The sequence below is a fragment of the Molothrus aeneus genome, chromosome 26, assembly GCF_037042795.1.
Source record: "Molothrus aeneus isolate 106 chromosome 26, BPBGC_Maene_1.0, whole genome shotgun sequence".
Taxonomy (NCBI): domain Eukaryota; kingdom Metazoa; phylum Chordata; class Aves; order Passeriformes; family Icteridae; genus Molothrus; species Molothrus aeneus.
The window spans coordinates 1,059,132-1,073,939 of NC_089671.1; the positions used below are offsets into that span (position 1 = coordinate 1,059,132).

General features: G+C 61.4%; 1 protein-coding gene across 3 annotated transcripts; it reads right to left on the reverse strand.

Annotated features, from left to right (window-relative positions):
* Positions 1–2,171: 2,171 nt before the first annotated feature.
* Positions 2,172–14,744, reverse strand: CEP131 (centrosomal protein 131). 3 transcript variants are annotated; one of them, XM_066565816.1, is made up of 27 exons: positions 14,656–14,744; positions 13,142–13,334; positions 12,340–12,425; positions 11,461–11,575; positions 11,235–11,353; positions 11,017–11,130; positions 10,754–10,921; positions 10,459–10,576; positions 9,439–9,555; positions 8,630–8,798; positions 8,417–8,517; positions 8,121–8,303; positions 7,584–7,775; positions 7,331–7,468; positions 6,945–7,070; positions 6,750–6,866; positions 5,846–5,875; positions 5,338–5,440; positions 4,912–5,113; positions 4,580–4,687; positions 4,358–4,475; positions 4,147–4,221; positions 3,921–4,063; positions 3,460–3,637; positions 3,229–3,371; positions 2,520–2,580; positions 2,172–2,421 (listed from the first exon to the last, which is right to left on the reverse strand). In XM_066565816.1, the coding sequence occupies exons 2-27, from the start codon at positions 13,310–13,312 to the stop codon at positions 2,353–2,355; spliced, it is 3,264 nt and encodes a 1,087-aa protein (XP_066421913.1). In that variant the 5' UTR covers positions 13,313–13,334; positions 14,656–14,744; the 3' UTR covers positions 2,172–2,352. The 3 variants fall into 3 exon arrangements, with proteins under 3 accessions (XP_066421913.1, XP_066421915.1, XP_066421914.1); XM_066565818.1 differs by lacking the exon at positions 5,846–5,875; XM_066565817.1 differs by lacking the exon at positions 5,846–5,875 and having other exon boundaries at positions 7,584–7,778.
* Between the last annotated feature and the right edge of the window lie 64 nt (positions 14,745–14,808).

Consider the following 14,808-nt stretch of genomic DNA (forward strand, 5'->3'; position numbering starts at 1 on the left):
CCCGTGGGAGTGGGTGGCCACTTGCCCCTGGGGTGGTTTTCAGGGCCAGCCCCATTCCCTGTGTGGCTGAGCTGGCACTGGCTGAGTCACAGCCAGGTGGGATGGGAGTGGGCAGCTGTGCTGAGCCCACACCGGGCACCCACCCACCCACATTGGGCGCCCAGCGGGCACAGCCACCCCAGCACACTCAGCTGGTCCCAGAGTGGGTAGGACAATGATGAGCTGAGGCCTCCCTGGCACTGGGAACAGGCAGGGGGGCTTTGGTGAGTGGGAGGGGATAAATTCACCCGATGCTGTGTTGGGGGTGGCAGCCCTGGTGCCCGGTGTCCCTTCCCTCCTGTGTCTGGGAGAGGGTGGGATGGGGAGGAAAATGAGGATTCAGGGGATGGAATTGAGGATGAGATGGGAAAGAAGACAAGGACAGAGGTGGACTGGGATAGGGATGGGTGAGAAAGGAGTGTGTGCCTGCTGTGCCACACTGCTCTTCTTGGGAAGACCAGGAATCCCCAGCTCAGCTGGGGCACCAAGCACAGCAGCCCCATGCCCCATCCCCTCCTTGCCACCCCCGTAGCCCCATTTGACACAGTCAGGAGGAGGATTGAGCTCTCATGGCCACCCAAACCCACCACCTGCCCTGTGCCCCCTGCCATTTGTCCTGCTTCCCACCAGATTTCCAACGTGGTTGTAAAAGGGAAAAACCCACAGGAGAACTGAGGCCCACAGCCTCAGGGAGCCCCTCAAGTGCAGCCCTGAGAGTCGGGGCTGAGGCAGCGCTGGTCCAGCCCCGGCAGAGCACAGGGTGGCACCGCTCCGCTGACATCCCCGCCCGGCCAGGGCAGCGCCGCTGCCGCCGCCCCAATTAGCAGGGGAGATTACAGATCCTTCCCGAGGGGAGATTACCCTGCTCGGATCCTGCCACTCGCTCCGGCTTCCCGGCTGATTTGTCTGGGGCCGCAGCTAATCCCCTCCCGGGCAGACACCAGATTGAGCCGCGATTGCCGCGCTCGGCTGCCAAAAGCCCTCGGCGCTGCTCCTGAGCTCCCTCCCGGCCACCAGGATCCGCTCCCCGCCTGATCCCGGGGCACAGGGGGCTCCTCCTTCGCCGGGGGGCTTTGGCAGAGCCCGCAGCGTGGCTGAGCGGCTCGGCAGGGACAGGGACAGGGACGGGGACAGGGACACGCTGGTGCCACGCGGCCGCCGGTCCCGCGGGAGCCCCGGGGTGCGGGCGGGAGGCACGGGCAGCCAGCCGGTGAAAATCCGCATCCCCGTTATGCAACGGCGCTGATTTATTCATGCCTGAACCGGGCACTGGCCTAGAAATTAGCCCGGGCGATGCCGGGGAGGAGCCGGGAAGGTGCCGGGAGCCCCGGGAGCGGCGGGAGCGGGGCCGGGCACACCCCGGGGACCATGGGTGGGTGTTCACCCCACAGCAGCGATGCCGCACGGGGCTCGGAGTGCCGCACCAGAGCCACAGGGCTGGGCACAGGCACAGGAGCCCCTGGCCGGGCTGTGAGTGGGCTGAGCCCCCTTCTCCCACCGCCGATTCCCGGAGCCGCTGGCTCGGGCTGGGCAGGGCCGGGGGGTCGGAAGCGGCGCTCAGGAAACTCCTTGGAAAAGAAACAAGAGCGGAAGAAGCGCCGTGCCCGGCCTTTCCCGGCACACTGGGATGAGCTGTCCAGCCTGGCACAGCGGGGAGAGGGGAACAGAGACCGGCACGGCCACGGCTCCGCTGGGCAGGACCCAGGCTCCCCCTGCGTCCCTGCCCCGGCGCACGGAGCAGCCATGGGCAGCAGGTCGGATGGGAAACACCAGGGACTGCTGAGAAAACATCTGCCGGGCCAGGGGAGGGACCAGAGCGGCTGCACACCCCGGCCGAGAGGAAACAGATGCCACCGGCCCAGCCCAGGCATTTCCCGTCCCTGTCAGGGGGTGTTGAGGATCTGCATGTGGCAGAGGCTGTGGGATCACATCCTGCCCTGGCTCTGCCTCCCTGCATCCTACTGGATATTTCAGTATAGAACAGGACCCCAAGGCATAGATTGGGGTGCTGGGCACCCTCAGAGCAAAGGGAGGGATGCAGGAATGGGGTTGGGAAGGTGGGAGTGGACACAGACCTCGTGGAAGAGCCTCTCATGCCCTGGCACTGACATGCACAAGTATAGAAACAGCCGTAGAAACCAGCAGAGATTTATTATCAGAACAAAACTCCCAAGCATCTAAAGGCCACCAAGTGTCCCAGCATGGCCAGGGCATTGGGACCAGGCTGTGGAGAAGAGGGGAGGAAGGAGGGGAGGAAGGAGGGGAGGGCCCGAGCCCGGCCCAGCCCCGCTGGCCGCCCGCAGGATGTCGCTGTCACTCGGCTGCCAGCTCCCGCTGCCGCTGCAGCAGCGATTCCAGCAGGCTGGCTCTCTGCACGGCCGCCTGCCACAGGGGACAGCACAGGGCACAGCACGGGGCACAGGGAGCTCGCCGTGCCCGCCCAGCTACAGCCAGGCCAGGGCCAGGGAGCCCTCGCTCACCTCGTACTGCTTCCGCAGGCTGCTCATGCTCTCCTCCTTCCTCAGCACCGCTGCCTTCACCCTGACATGGACATGGGGGGCTGAGCACCCCCGTGCCAAACACGGGGCTGGCCCTGCCCCAAGGGGGATTGCAGCCCTGGGAGCTCAGCCCCTCTCCCCCAGCCACAGCTGGGCTCCAGGTGCCATCACACACTGGCAGCACCTTTATTCCATTGGTGGGTGCTGTGTAGTGTGGACTGATTTGTCTACAGGAAGAAAGGCACATTAGCTTCCCAAGATTTAATTATCACAGCATTTTGAGGATGTCCCAGCTGCCCTCCCCCCCTGTGGCTGTGCCCTGACCCTGGGCTCTGCCCCTCTGGAGAAGACCACATGGCTGCAGTCACAGGTATCATGTGTGAGCCACGGAGAGCCCCCAGGAGGCGACAGTGATCCTGGCCAGGGCTCCTGACAGGGAGGAACGCACACAGAGCTGTGCTCCACTGGCCTCTCCTGGCACTCATGTCCTGCATGCAGGCACAGGAGCAGCCCTGGGGACACGATGGCACAGAGCAGGCCAGCAGTGACAAGGGACAGGATTCAGGGGGGCTGAGCAGCAGTCAGTTCGGACAACTGACTTCTGCCTGGTTTGCCTGGACAGGGCCGGAAACTTGGGAAATGTTCCCAAGGATGCAGCACTGAGCTCTTGCACCCCACCTGAGCTCCTCACCTCCTGTGCACCTCCTCCAGCTCCTGGTCCTTCTCCCTCACCAGCCTGTCCAGCTCCAGGTGCTGCCGGGCCCTCAGCTCCGCCATCTCTGCCTTCAGCCGCGCGTTCTCCTCCTCCATCCCCACCAGCCTGTCCGCAAATTCCTGACACATCCCCTCAGTCAGGCCTCCGTGCCCTGGGACAGCTGCTCCCACACCTCCAGGCAGGGCCCTGGCTGTGCTCCTGGCTCACCTTGCGCATCTCCTCCAGCTCCTGCTCCTTGTGCTTCAGCAGCCCCTGCAGCCGGGTGCTCTCCCCCTCCAGCTCGGCCAGCCGCCCCTTGAGCTCGTTGCAGCGCTCCTGCAGCTTCCTCTCCGAGTGCTCCAGCTCCTGCAGCTCCACCTCGTACTTGTCCCGGATCCTCTTGATCCTGTGGGCAGGAAGGACAGGCAGCCTGGCTCATCCTGCTGCTGCCTGGCTCATCCCAGCCCCACTCCTGCTGCAGGAGGGATCAGGACACAGCAGCAAGGGCAGAGCTGCCCCACAAGAGATCTGGGGCTGTTTCCTTGGGTGAGGGGTAAACTTTGTTCCTGTGAGCTGCTCCTTCCTGCACTAACACTGCTCCAGAGCTCACTGGAGAGATGTCCAGGGGACAGGGAAAAGGGACCAGCCTCTGGAGGACCTGGGACCTCCCTCCTCCCTTTCCCCCTCACCTGCTCTCCGCTGCCCTCTCGCACTCCTCCTTGGCCAAGGACGTGTCAGCCTCCAGGCGCTGGATCACCAGCTCGATCTCTTTGTCCCTCTCCTTCCTCATCTCCTCCCGCAGCTCCCGCTCCCGGGACAGCAGCCAGGCTTCCTGCAATGGAGACAGCAAACGTGGCCTCAAATTCCTCTTAGAGCCCATGGGTGGCACCTCTGGAGGACAGTTCTTGCCACTACCTCCTTCTTCACGTAGTTGGCCTCCCAGGCCTGCTTCTCCAGCTCCAGCTGGTCCTTCAGCACCTTCAGTTCTGCCTGTGAGGAGAAGAGAAAACAGCTCAGCCCTGGGACCCTCCTGTGCTGGCTGGGAGCAGCTACTGGGGCTGCCCCTATGGGGTCCAAGGCTTGGTGGTGCCAGCACCCAAAGGGCTGGAGGTGAGGGGAACCAGACCTGGTGCCGCCTCTCCTGCTCCTCCTTCTCCTTGGCGTACTCGTCCCGCAGTGCCCGGGTGAGGGCTGAGCTGTTGGCCTCCAGCTGCCGCCGCAGCTCCTCTGCCTCTGCTCGCTGCCTGCACAGACACAGCTCCCAGCATCCACACCAGCCCGTCTGCCCACAGAAATCTGGCCCAGGGAGCCTGGCCCCGCAGCTCAGGGCTGCCCCCAGCCTGCCCACCTGGCTGCTTGCTGGCTCAGCCGCTCCTTCTCCTCGGCCACCTCGGCATAGAGGCGGCGCCGCTGCAGCTCCAGTGCCTGCTCCTCCTGCTCCAGCTGCTGCTCACACCTGTGGGACACACCCACACTGCAGGGATGTTCCTTCGAGCACTCGGCCTCTCCGTGATGCCAGAGGATGCTCCCGGCTCAGCAGCACCGCCCACCCGAGGCCGGTGGAAAGAAAAGGGCTGCTCCCCGTGGAGCTGCAAACACTGGGGTCCCATAGCAGCCTGGTGCTGGACAGCACCCCAGATGTGAGAGCCCCAAGGCAGTGCTGAGCCCGGGGTGTCTCACCTCTGGCGGGCCCGCTCCCGCTCCCGCTGGCTCTGCTCCTCCTTCTCCCTCTCCAGCAGCCCCCGCAGCTCCTGCGCCTGCCGCCCGTAGCGCAGCGCCGCCCGCTCGTCCGACTGCAGCAGCTCGGCCTCATGCAGCAGCTTCAGCTGCCGGATGTCCTCACGGTGCTTGGCCAGCAGCTTCTGGATCTCCGGCTCCAGCCCTGGGACAGGGGGAAGAATGGGCACGGCTCAGCCTGGATCCCGCCCAGTACCCTCAGCCAGCTCAAAGGGGCTGCCAGGAATGGGGGATGAGCACAGAGGGGGCATCTGCTCCACCAAAACCAGGGAGCAAACACTGCCCACACCAAGCAGCTCTTCCCAATCTCTCCTGCACCACCCCTGCACTGCCCTGGCTCCAGCTGCTGCTGAGAGAACCTGCCCGTACCTTTCACGGTGATTTCTTTGATCTTTTTGGTTTTCTCCTCAATCCACTTCTCCCGCCGGACTTTCTCAGTTGCGCTCATGAGTTCCTTCAGTTTCTTAATCTCCTGTTTGGAAGCAAATGGGAAAACCTCAGAGAAGCTGGGAGAGAAAAGCCCTGGGAGCCAGGCTGTTGGGAAGGAAGCTGTGGAGCTGCACAGCCCTGGCCAGGTGTGTTCCTCCAGCTCAGAGAAGTGGCCACACACTCTCCCAGTGCCTTCTCCTCCATCCCCTTGGGAAAGTGCTGACTGCCAAGACATGAGAGCACCAACGGAGAGGGAAGGGGAACTGGGGGCTGCCGAGGGTCCCTGCATGCAGGGCAGCCCATCTGTCCCTGTGTGATGGTGCTTTCCTCTCCAGCCTTCCCTCTCCTGCCATGGAAAACCCTCTGGCAGGGGCTGGAGCAGGGCCAGAGCAGGCCAGGGCACGAGAGCAGAGGGCAAGGCACAAAAGAGAGCAAAGACCACATTTACCTCACAAAAGGGGCCCAAAGTGCGCCAGACCTGGGGAGAAAGAAAGGAGGGGATGGAGAGAGAAGGGGAATGGTGGGAGAGAGGCAAATCCACAGAGCCGTGTCTGTGGGAGCCACAGGTGGGGCAGAGCTGGGCAGGAGTCCATGGGACAAGGGGAGACAGCACAAGGGACAAGGACAGGGACAAGCCAAGGACTGGCCAGGAGGAGCCTGTGTGCTTGGAGCCTGCTCCAGAGACCAAGGGACCCCCACGGTCTGGCCAGGCATGAGCTCAGCTCCAGAGTCAAGGACAAGCAGGGGCTGGGATGGCAGAGGAGGGATGAGCCCAGTGGTGCTGCCCTCCTGCCAGGCCTGGCACAGGGCAAGCTGAGCTGTCTCCATCTGCAGGAGAAGCAAAATTTCTCCATGGCATTGGGTTTGTGCCAGCACTGCACCCTGGGCACCGCCAGCCTGGGACAGCTCTGCCTTCAGCGGGATCGTGGAATCACAGAATGGTTTGGGTTGGAAGGGACCTTAAAGCTCATCCAGTTCCAACCCCTGCCATGGGCAGGGACACCTTCCACTATCCTAGGCTGCTCCAAGTCCTGTCCAACCTGGCCTTGGACACTTCCAGGGATGGAGCAACCTGTGCCAGGTGTGTGGGAAGGGTCTCTCCAAGCAGAGCCTGGGAGCTTGCACTGTCCCTTGGTCAGTGCCATGCTCCTGGCCCTGGGCAGCAGAGGACAGGAGCCTTGTGGGGAGCCAGGACAAAGCTCTGTGGTGACAGGAACCTTCTGTGCATAGGGAAGAGCTCCTTGGAGTGTCCAGGTCCCACCAAGGTGGCAGAGACTGTCCTGCTCCAGGCAGAGGCCCCACTTGAGCAAAATCAGCACACATATGTCCCCCCATCTTCCCTGTCCCCTCACCAGCTCGTGCTGCTCCTGCATCTGGTTGATCTTCTGGCCATACTTGTGGTCCACTTGTTTCAGCTCTGCCACCACGGCCTCACACTTCTCACTCAGCACCTTCTTGTCATCGAGGAGCTGGGCAGGGCGAGGAGCCAGCATCAGGCAGGTGCAGCCACCTCAGCCTCTGCCTTCAGGAGCTGGGATGAGGGTTACCTGGTCAATGAAGGCCAGGTGCCTCTGGATCGCTGCCTCATACTGCTCCCTCTGCAGCCTGAGCTGCTGGCTGAGCTCCTTCTCGGTCTGTTTGACGTGGCGGTCGGTCAGCTCCCGCTGCTGGGTCTGTGGGGTCAAACAGGTCAGACACCACATGAAAATCACCACCAGGCCAGGAAAATGATGGACAGGGCTAAAGCAAAGCCCTGGTGCTCATATCTCCCACCCCTGTCAGCAGGAACACCCAGCACCCCAGGACAGAGAAGGGAGCTCAGCCCAGGTCCCAGCCAGATGATCTTTAAGGTCCCCTCCAACCCAAACAATCCCACGATTCTGTAAAATCAAGAACAGAAGAACCCCAAGAACCACGGGTGAGGCTGACACACCAGAGCAGTCTGCAGCAGGCTGATGGCTCTCTTCTTCTCCTCCACTTCCAGCTTCAGCCTCATCATGGAGCTTGTCACCTCCGTGGCAACCGCTGACACCTGCTCCACGTGAGCCAGCTCCTCTTCCAACAGGAAGCTCTGCCACAGCAGCGAAAATAATGATGAGAAGGTGGTGGAACCACCTGGAATGAGGACAGGGAGATGGGGGATGATTCCCATCAGGAATGGATTCCCACACCATGGATGGACTCACCTCCCGCTGCGTGGCTGAGGCAGCTGACCTGGGCCTCTCCTGCTCTGACTTCTCCATCTCATCCAGGAAACTGATGATGCTTTGGAGCTTGGCCTCTGAGAGCAGAGCCCCGTCCTCAGGGACCCCTGGAGGGTGGTTCAGCTTCCCAAACTTCTCCAAGTTATCAGCAGTCAGGGAGTTGGAGCTGGGCTCCTGCTGGGAATTCACCGTGGTGAATGAGCACCCAGGGGAAGGTTTGGGAGAAGAGGTGCTGGCTTGTCTCCATCACTGGAGCCCAGTAACCAGCCTGATCCCTCTGGGCTAAACCCTGTCCCACCACCAGCCTTTGCATGGCTTGCTGTTCCTTGCAAACATCCAAGCCCTCAATGCACCAAACAATCCCTGTACCACCTCCACACTCCTCCATCTCCTCCTCCAAATTCCTCCATCACCCACTCCAAGCTCCTCCACCACCTTCCCTGGCAGTGCCCGGCTGTTTCTCATCAGGCAGCCAGCACTGCCCAACGATGGGCACAGCAGCCTCATCCCCCAGCTCACCCTGTCCATCCAGGCATATCTGTCCTTCCTGAGGAGCTTGGGAGGGGGCAGCAGCTCTGGCTCCTCCTCCAGCAGCCGGAGCGTGTCCAGCAGCTCGTTGAGTGTGACCTTGGATGGAGCCCTGCTGCCAGCAGCCACTGCTGTCTCCAGGTCCTCATTACCCGTCTCCCTGGAGCTCACATCCTAAGGGAGAAGATGAGAGAGTTTTCTGCTCTCCCCGGAAGCCAGCAAAGGCCTGATGTTGCCCTGGCACAGCAGCTGCTGCCAGGGTCCCCAGGAGGCACAGCCAGACCCACCTGCAGTTTGTCCTCTGCCCTGGGGTCCTGCAAGGGCACGGAGCCAAGAGCTCCCAGGCTGCCTCCTTCCAGCTCCGAGGCTGCTGAGGGGGAATTGGCCTCTGCAGGAACCAGGCTGTTCTCAGGTACTGGCCCCAGGCAGCCCCTGGGAAGCAGCTCCTCAGAGCAAACCCCTCATTCCCAAAGCTTTGGGGACACTCCACAGGGACTCACCGGTGTTGTTGGCTTTGGTGAGGCTGCTGGCTGGGCTGGCATTCCTGGCTGAGGCAGGTTTAGCACCAGGCTTCTTCTTGGGCACCCTCCTGCTCTCCTTCACCAGTACCTGCTCCTCTGCCGAGCGCTTCGTCTCCGAGGCCTTCTGGGCCCTTTTCTGCTGCAGCTCCTGCGGGGACAGAGGAGCCATGGACGTCCTGAAGCCTTGGGAAGGCACAAGCCTGTGTTTGCAAGGCTGCGGCAGGGTTTTTGTATCCTCCAGCTGCTCACTGATGTGTCTCCCCCAACCCCCTCCCCTGATGGAACACGTTTCCAATTAGGGCAAAGAAAATTTGGGGTTTAAAACATCCCCAGCTTTGCTGCCAACTCCTGCAGCCTGTGCCAACCCCATCTGCACCAGCAGCTGCAAGAGCAGGGTGACAATGACGTGCTGCTTCCTGCCAAGGGACATGGAGTGGTACTCAGCCCTCCCAGAGGGACCCTGCTCCTGAGGAGGGTCCCAGGGCACACACATCCTCAGCCATTCCATGGAGCCTGGAGTGTCCCTGTCTCAACGTGGTCACCATTTTCCTGAGAACCACACAGAAAGCAGCACTGTCTTCCCAAGCTCAGAATGAGCTGCCAAGGCTTGGCAGGAGCACAGCAGGAAACTGCTCCATGGCACCTCCATCTCCGGAGGGAGCACTCCACTCCCAAGGCTGGCTCTGCTCCTGCCCCATGCCAAGGCTCTGGAGATGCAGAGAGGCCTCTGGCTGCCTCGCTGGATGATGCCAGCTAAGGGTGTCACACAGGGCTGGCCCTGGCCCTACCTGGATGGCAGCGTGCCGGGCCAGGCGCGCCTTCTCCTCTCGGATCTTCCGGCGCTCCTCCTCCTTCCTCTCCTGCAAATCCAGGATATTCCCCTCCTCCATCCGCTGCTGCCTTTCCTTCCAGAGAGAAGGGTCAAAAATGTTACTGAGAGTTCTCCAGCACCCGCCACTGAGAAGTGTGAGGGGCACCCACACCTGGGTGACCCCACATCCAGGCTTTCCATCCTCTCCTCAGCAGTGTGCCTGGAGCTCTGGGCTTTGTGGTTTTCAAATCCCTAACCCCAGGTGTAACCCTAACCCTAAGGAAGGCATGTTGGGGCAGTTTTGTGCTCCCCTTGGCAGGCCTTTTGCAGCTGCAGTGTGCCCGGAGCTCTGGGCTTTGTGGTTTTTCCATCCTCTCCTCCCTCAGCACAGCTCCACTTTGGAGCACCTCATTTTCTTCAGATCCTCAATGCAATTATTAATATTATTATTACTATTATTATTATTATATCATCATCTGGGTCTGCCACCACCAAGGAGACAAGGCTTAAAAATAGACTCACACGCAAGAGCAACAGAGCTTTTCATTACTGGGATAAATAATTGAACACAAGGAAACACAAATAGCTGTGAAACCTCGTCACTCTCACAGGCAGCTCCTTAGGGATTCATTAAGATGAGCTGAGATGGGGCATCCCTTCTCTGGCCATCAGTGTGGCCCAGACAGTGCCAATTCAGGGAGACTTGTGCTGCTACTGCCAGGATCTAATGCTCCCAGTCACAGGGCTGGGGGAGCTGGAGCTGTGTGGTGCTGACCCTCAGCTCCTGCTGGAATCCAGCCAGGCTAATCCCTGGACACAGCCAGCACAGCTCTGAGGGAACAGGACCCTCCCCAGCTCTCTGGACCATGGGGAGGCTGGTTGGATACAAAGCCAGAGCCCCCTCGACTCTCACAGCCCAGGTCTGGGGATTAAAGGGACCCCAAGTCAGTGGCCAGTGTTGGGTGGTCTGGGCTACAGAGCAGGGGACAGGACCAACCTCCCTCTTGGCAGCCATCAGGCGTCCCAGAGCCGCAGCCGCCATCCTGTGCCGCTGTGAGTGGCGCCGGTACCAGCGCTGGATGGTGACAGCAGCCATGTTCACCTGCTGGATGAACCTGTGGGGACAGCCAGGGAGGGTCAGCACAGCCCCAGGTGCAGCAGAGCACAGCACTGGCACCTGTGCAGGTGCACTAAGAGTGGCCTTTCCCCAGTGTGAAATGCCACAGGAGAAGAATGAGCTCCCCTGGAGCTCCCCACAGCTCCTGGCACCGTCCTCCTGCTCCTTCCCTCACCTCTCAGCCTCCTCCTCGGTCACCTCCCTCCTCCGGGGAATGCTGCTGCTGCTGCTGCTGTTGTTGTTGTTGTGGGTCATGATGTTATTGCTGGAGAAATTCTTCTGAGACTTCACGAGGCTGCTGCTGCCTTCCCCGTCCTCGTTCGAGGCCGCTTTGACAACATTGCTGGGACAGAAGATGAAGCCACTCAGCCCCGTCCTGTGCCACACACGGCCCCAGGGCCAGCCCAGCTGCAGAGCCAGGACACCCCCCACACTCACTTGAGGGAACTGGGAGCCTGGTTGGAGCTCTTGGGAGCAGGGCCCTTCTCAGCAGTGGAGTAGTTGTTGTGCACCATGGTGGTGACGCAGTTGCCCATTGCGCCCTTGTTGCTCCTTGTGTGGCGAGACCAGGAGTGTCAGAAACAGCAGCTTCCCCTCTCCAGCTGTTCTCTCCATGCACTTGCACCCACTCTCCCCCTCAGGACCCTCTGTCCTACCTGTTGTTGGCAGTGAAGTTGGCAGCCAGGAGCACTGTGGCTTCCTTCCTCCTCATGCCCGTGGGTGGCTCGAGGCTGTGGGAGCCAGAGGGGCCTGGGAACACTCGGGGCTGGTCATCCTGCCATGGAGTCAGCAGGCATAAGGACACCAAACCCACCTCCTCAAACACCACCAGGAGCACAGAGCCAGCCTGGCCCACCCACTCCCAGAGCCTGCCATCCTCACCAAGATATTCCATGTAGTTTTCTTTTCTGGGGAGGTTTTGCTCAGAGCTGCCAGTTTCTTCCTTCCTATTGGGTCACCCTCAAAGAAGGCCAGGAAGTCTCCTGTCTGCTCCGAGCTTCATCCACACCCAGGGAAGGCAGGGAGGAGAGAACAGAGGTAACTGTGGGACAACTCTCAGCCACAGGACACACTCTGGTTATGTAGAGCACTTGGAAACTCCAGTATGACATGGGAGAAAGGGGCTGGAGAATCGTTACATGGCCACAAAATCCACCAATGATTCCTTTCTACACAGAGCTTTGGGTTCCAGGGTGGTGTGTGGTGATAGGGATGGCACACACCAACAGGAGAATGGAAAATCCCAACTCAGAGGGCACTGGGAACAGAGAACTTTTGTCTCCTCACACAGCCCAGTTATGGCCTGAAAGGTTCATGAGGGCTGTTGGAATCAAATGGAATGGTTTTTGTCACAGCTACAGACATACACTCTGTTTCCCCAAATAGAAATTCTTCCCTGTGATGGTGGAGAGGCCTTGGCACAGGTTGCCCACAGAACCTGGGCAATACTCTGACAGAGAAGTGTCCCAGGCCAGACTGAATGGGGCCTGGAGCAACCTGGTCCTGTGGAAGGTGATCCTGCATGGGACTTTAAGGTCAGGCCATTCTGTGATCCTAGGGAACCCTAAACAAGGAACCTCCTCTTCAAAAAAATAACCAAAGTGCCAGACTTGAACTCCTGAAGTGCACGACAGAGCTCAGGATATTTTGGAAAGGCTCCTGTTCCCCCCCAGGACCAGGACCAGGACCAGGGAGGTTGGACACAGGGGTGGGGTGTCCCCCAGTGCCACCCAGAGGACAGAGGGACACATGGGGCTGTACCTGTGTGAGCTGTTCACCCGCTGGTTCACCTGGGTGGTGCTGTTGGACCTGCGCAGGTTGTTCATGGCCCGGGATCCTGCATCTTCCTGTGGAGAGCAGGGACAAACCCAGCAGCCACGTTCAGGAGCAGCACAGACAGGCTCCCCACCCTCTCTGCCAGGGGGACAAGGAGTTCCCAGTCCCCCAGGGCTGCCAGGCTCCCCTTGAGGCAGTGGGCAATGCCACCTCTCTCGGGCACTGCTGAGCCAGCAGGAACACGTTCCTCAGCACAAGCTCCTGGGAGCAAGGGTGTGGGAATGCTGCCAAGGGATTACTCAGCACAGAGCTCAGGCTGGATCCTGCTGCTGGGTCCTGACAGAGCCCAGCAAGCACCTGGGGCCCGCTCCCTCTGTGGAACTCAGGAGCCCCTGGTGTGGCAGGAACAGGGGGTGCTCCATGAGGGGCAGGCTGGGCCTGACACCCCAGCAGGAGACACCGGGAAATCGGGAGTTTGCAGATGGAAATTGGCACAGGGGGCTGAAGGGCGAGGAAGGGAAAAGAGGGGAACTTGAAACTTGCTCTTCTGCACCCAGCAGGGAGCCACGGAGCAGCAATTGCCAAGGGCAGGACCAGAACAAAGCCAGGCTGGTGCTGGGGGAACCACGGTGAGAGGGACATGGCCATGCCTGGAGCCATCAGGAGGGGCAGGACAGGGGCTCTTGGGGCAAGAGGGATGCAGCCATGCCTGGAGCCATCAGGAGGGGCAGGACAGGGGCTCATGGCCATGCCTGGAGCCATCAGGAGGGGAGGGGCAGGGGCTCACCGGCGCGTTCCTCTTGGCTTTGCCATCAGCAGCCACGGACACAGACCGTGCCATGAGCTTGGCAGGGGAGGCGCTGCCAGGGCGCCGCGACACCGGCGCCGGGAGCCCCGTCAGGATCAGCTCTGCCACGTCAGAGCTCGGGACGGAGCAGCAGCTCCGGGTGCTCTTCATGCTGGAGCAGCAGGAAGGAGCCCTGGAAGCACAGCAGAGCACAGAGAGAGGGGAAGGCATGGAGCAGCCAGCCTGGAAGCAGGTGATCCAGCAAACACCGGCACTCAGAGCTGGAACTGCTCCCCAGCAGGACAAAACCTCCAAATTGCCACATGGCAAATAACCCATAGCACAGCCCTGGAGAGGCTCCAGGAGAGCTCCTCACTGCTTTCACCCAGCCCTATGGCTGCTGTCACATTTATGGGCCAGAATTCCAGCCAAGGACTAAAGGGAGGGAAAAGCCCTGCTCCCCCTCCCAAGCTGCTTCACTGCACACAGCCACGGCTGCCAGAGGATCACAGGGGCCCACAGGGGCCCCATCTGTGCAGGCTGCAGGTCCAGCTCACCCCACATCCCACATGGGATGCTGAAGAACCCCCTGAGCAGCTCCCAAGGGAGGCTCCCCCTGCCAAGAGTTCCTTCAGAAGTGTTTGTGCCCTCTCAGGGGGCACAGGAAGATCTGAGCCCCCTCCCAGCTCGGGGCAGCACATTCCCACCTTTTCTCCTCTGCATCCTCCCAGCCCCAGTGCTGATCCAGGAAAAGACCAGACTACTTTATCTCTTTACATTTATTACCCGCACTGTCCCTAAACCCTCTCCCTTGGCAGCCCTGGCCTCTCCTCTCAGGGCTCCACCACAGCCGTTGGCAGTGCATCGGGCTCCACAGCCTGGGGAAACAAATGGCTCTCATGGAAACCGCTGGGCTCAGGCAGGAAAACAGGCTCAGGAGCCCAGGCCAGCACAGCCCCCAGAGCCCCCAGCCCCCCAACCTCAGACTCCACAGCCCCCAAGCCCCCCAGCCCCCTTATGACCCAGAGGCAAGCCCTGAAGCTCCCAAATCCCTGAGCCCCTCAGGATCACCCAGGTCCCACACTTTCCTCTAAGCTCCCAAAACCCAGACTCCCCAAATTCCCCACTCCCAGGGTGCAGGACCCCAGCCACAAGTCCAAGCCAAAGCTCCCAGCTCCTGGATGCCCCCAGGAGCTCCCAGGACACCCAAGCCCGGGTCCCCAGCCCCCCAAGTCCCAGACCCCCACCAAGAGCCGCAGGACACCGAACCCCAAACCCTCCTGGGTGGCCCCCATTGCCCAGACCCCTCCCCAGAACACCGAGCAAACCCACCCCCACGCCCCCCACGAGCCCAGCCCATATCCCCAGGCCCTCATGACCCAGATCCCTCCAGGCCCCCCCAAATTCCCAATCCCCGCAGACCCCCGGCCCAGACCCCGAGCCCTCCAACCCCTCCCAAACCCCAAACCCCCAGCCCCCGACCCCTCACCACCACGGAAACGGGCCCCACGCACCCACATGCGGGTGAGACCCCCGCGGCCCGGGGGCGATGCCGCGAGCGGGGCCCAGGCCCTGCCCCGCTGCCCCTGGAGCTCCCTTGGCACCCCTGGACCCCCCTCAGCCGCCATTAAACGCCCCCATCCCCTCACCTACGGCCGCGCTCCAGA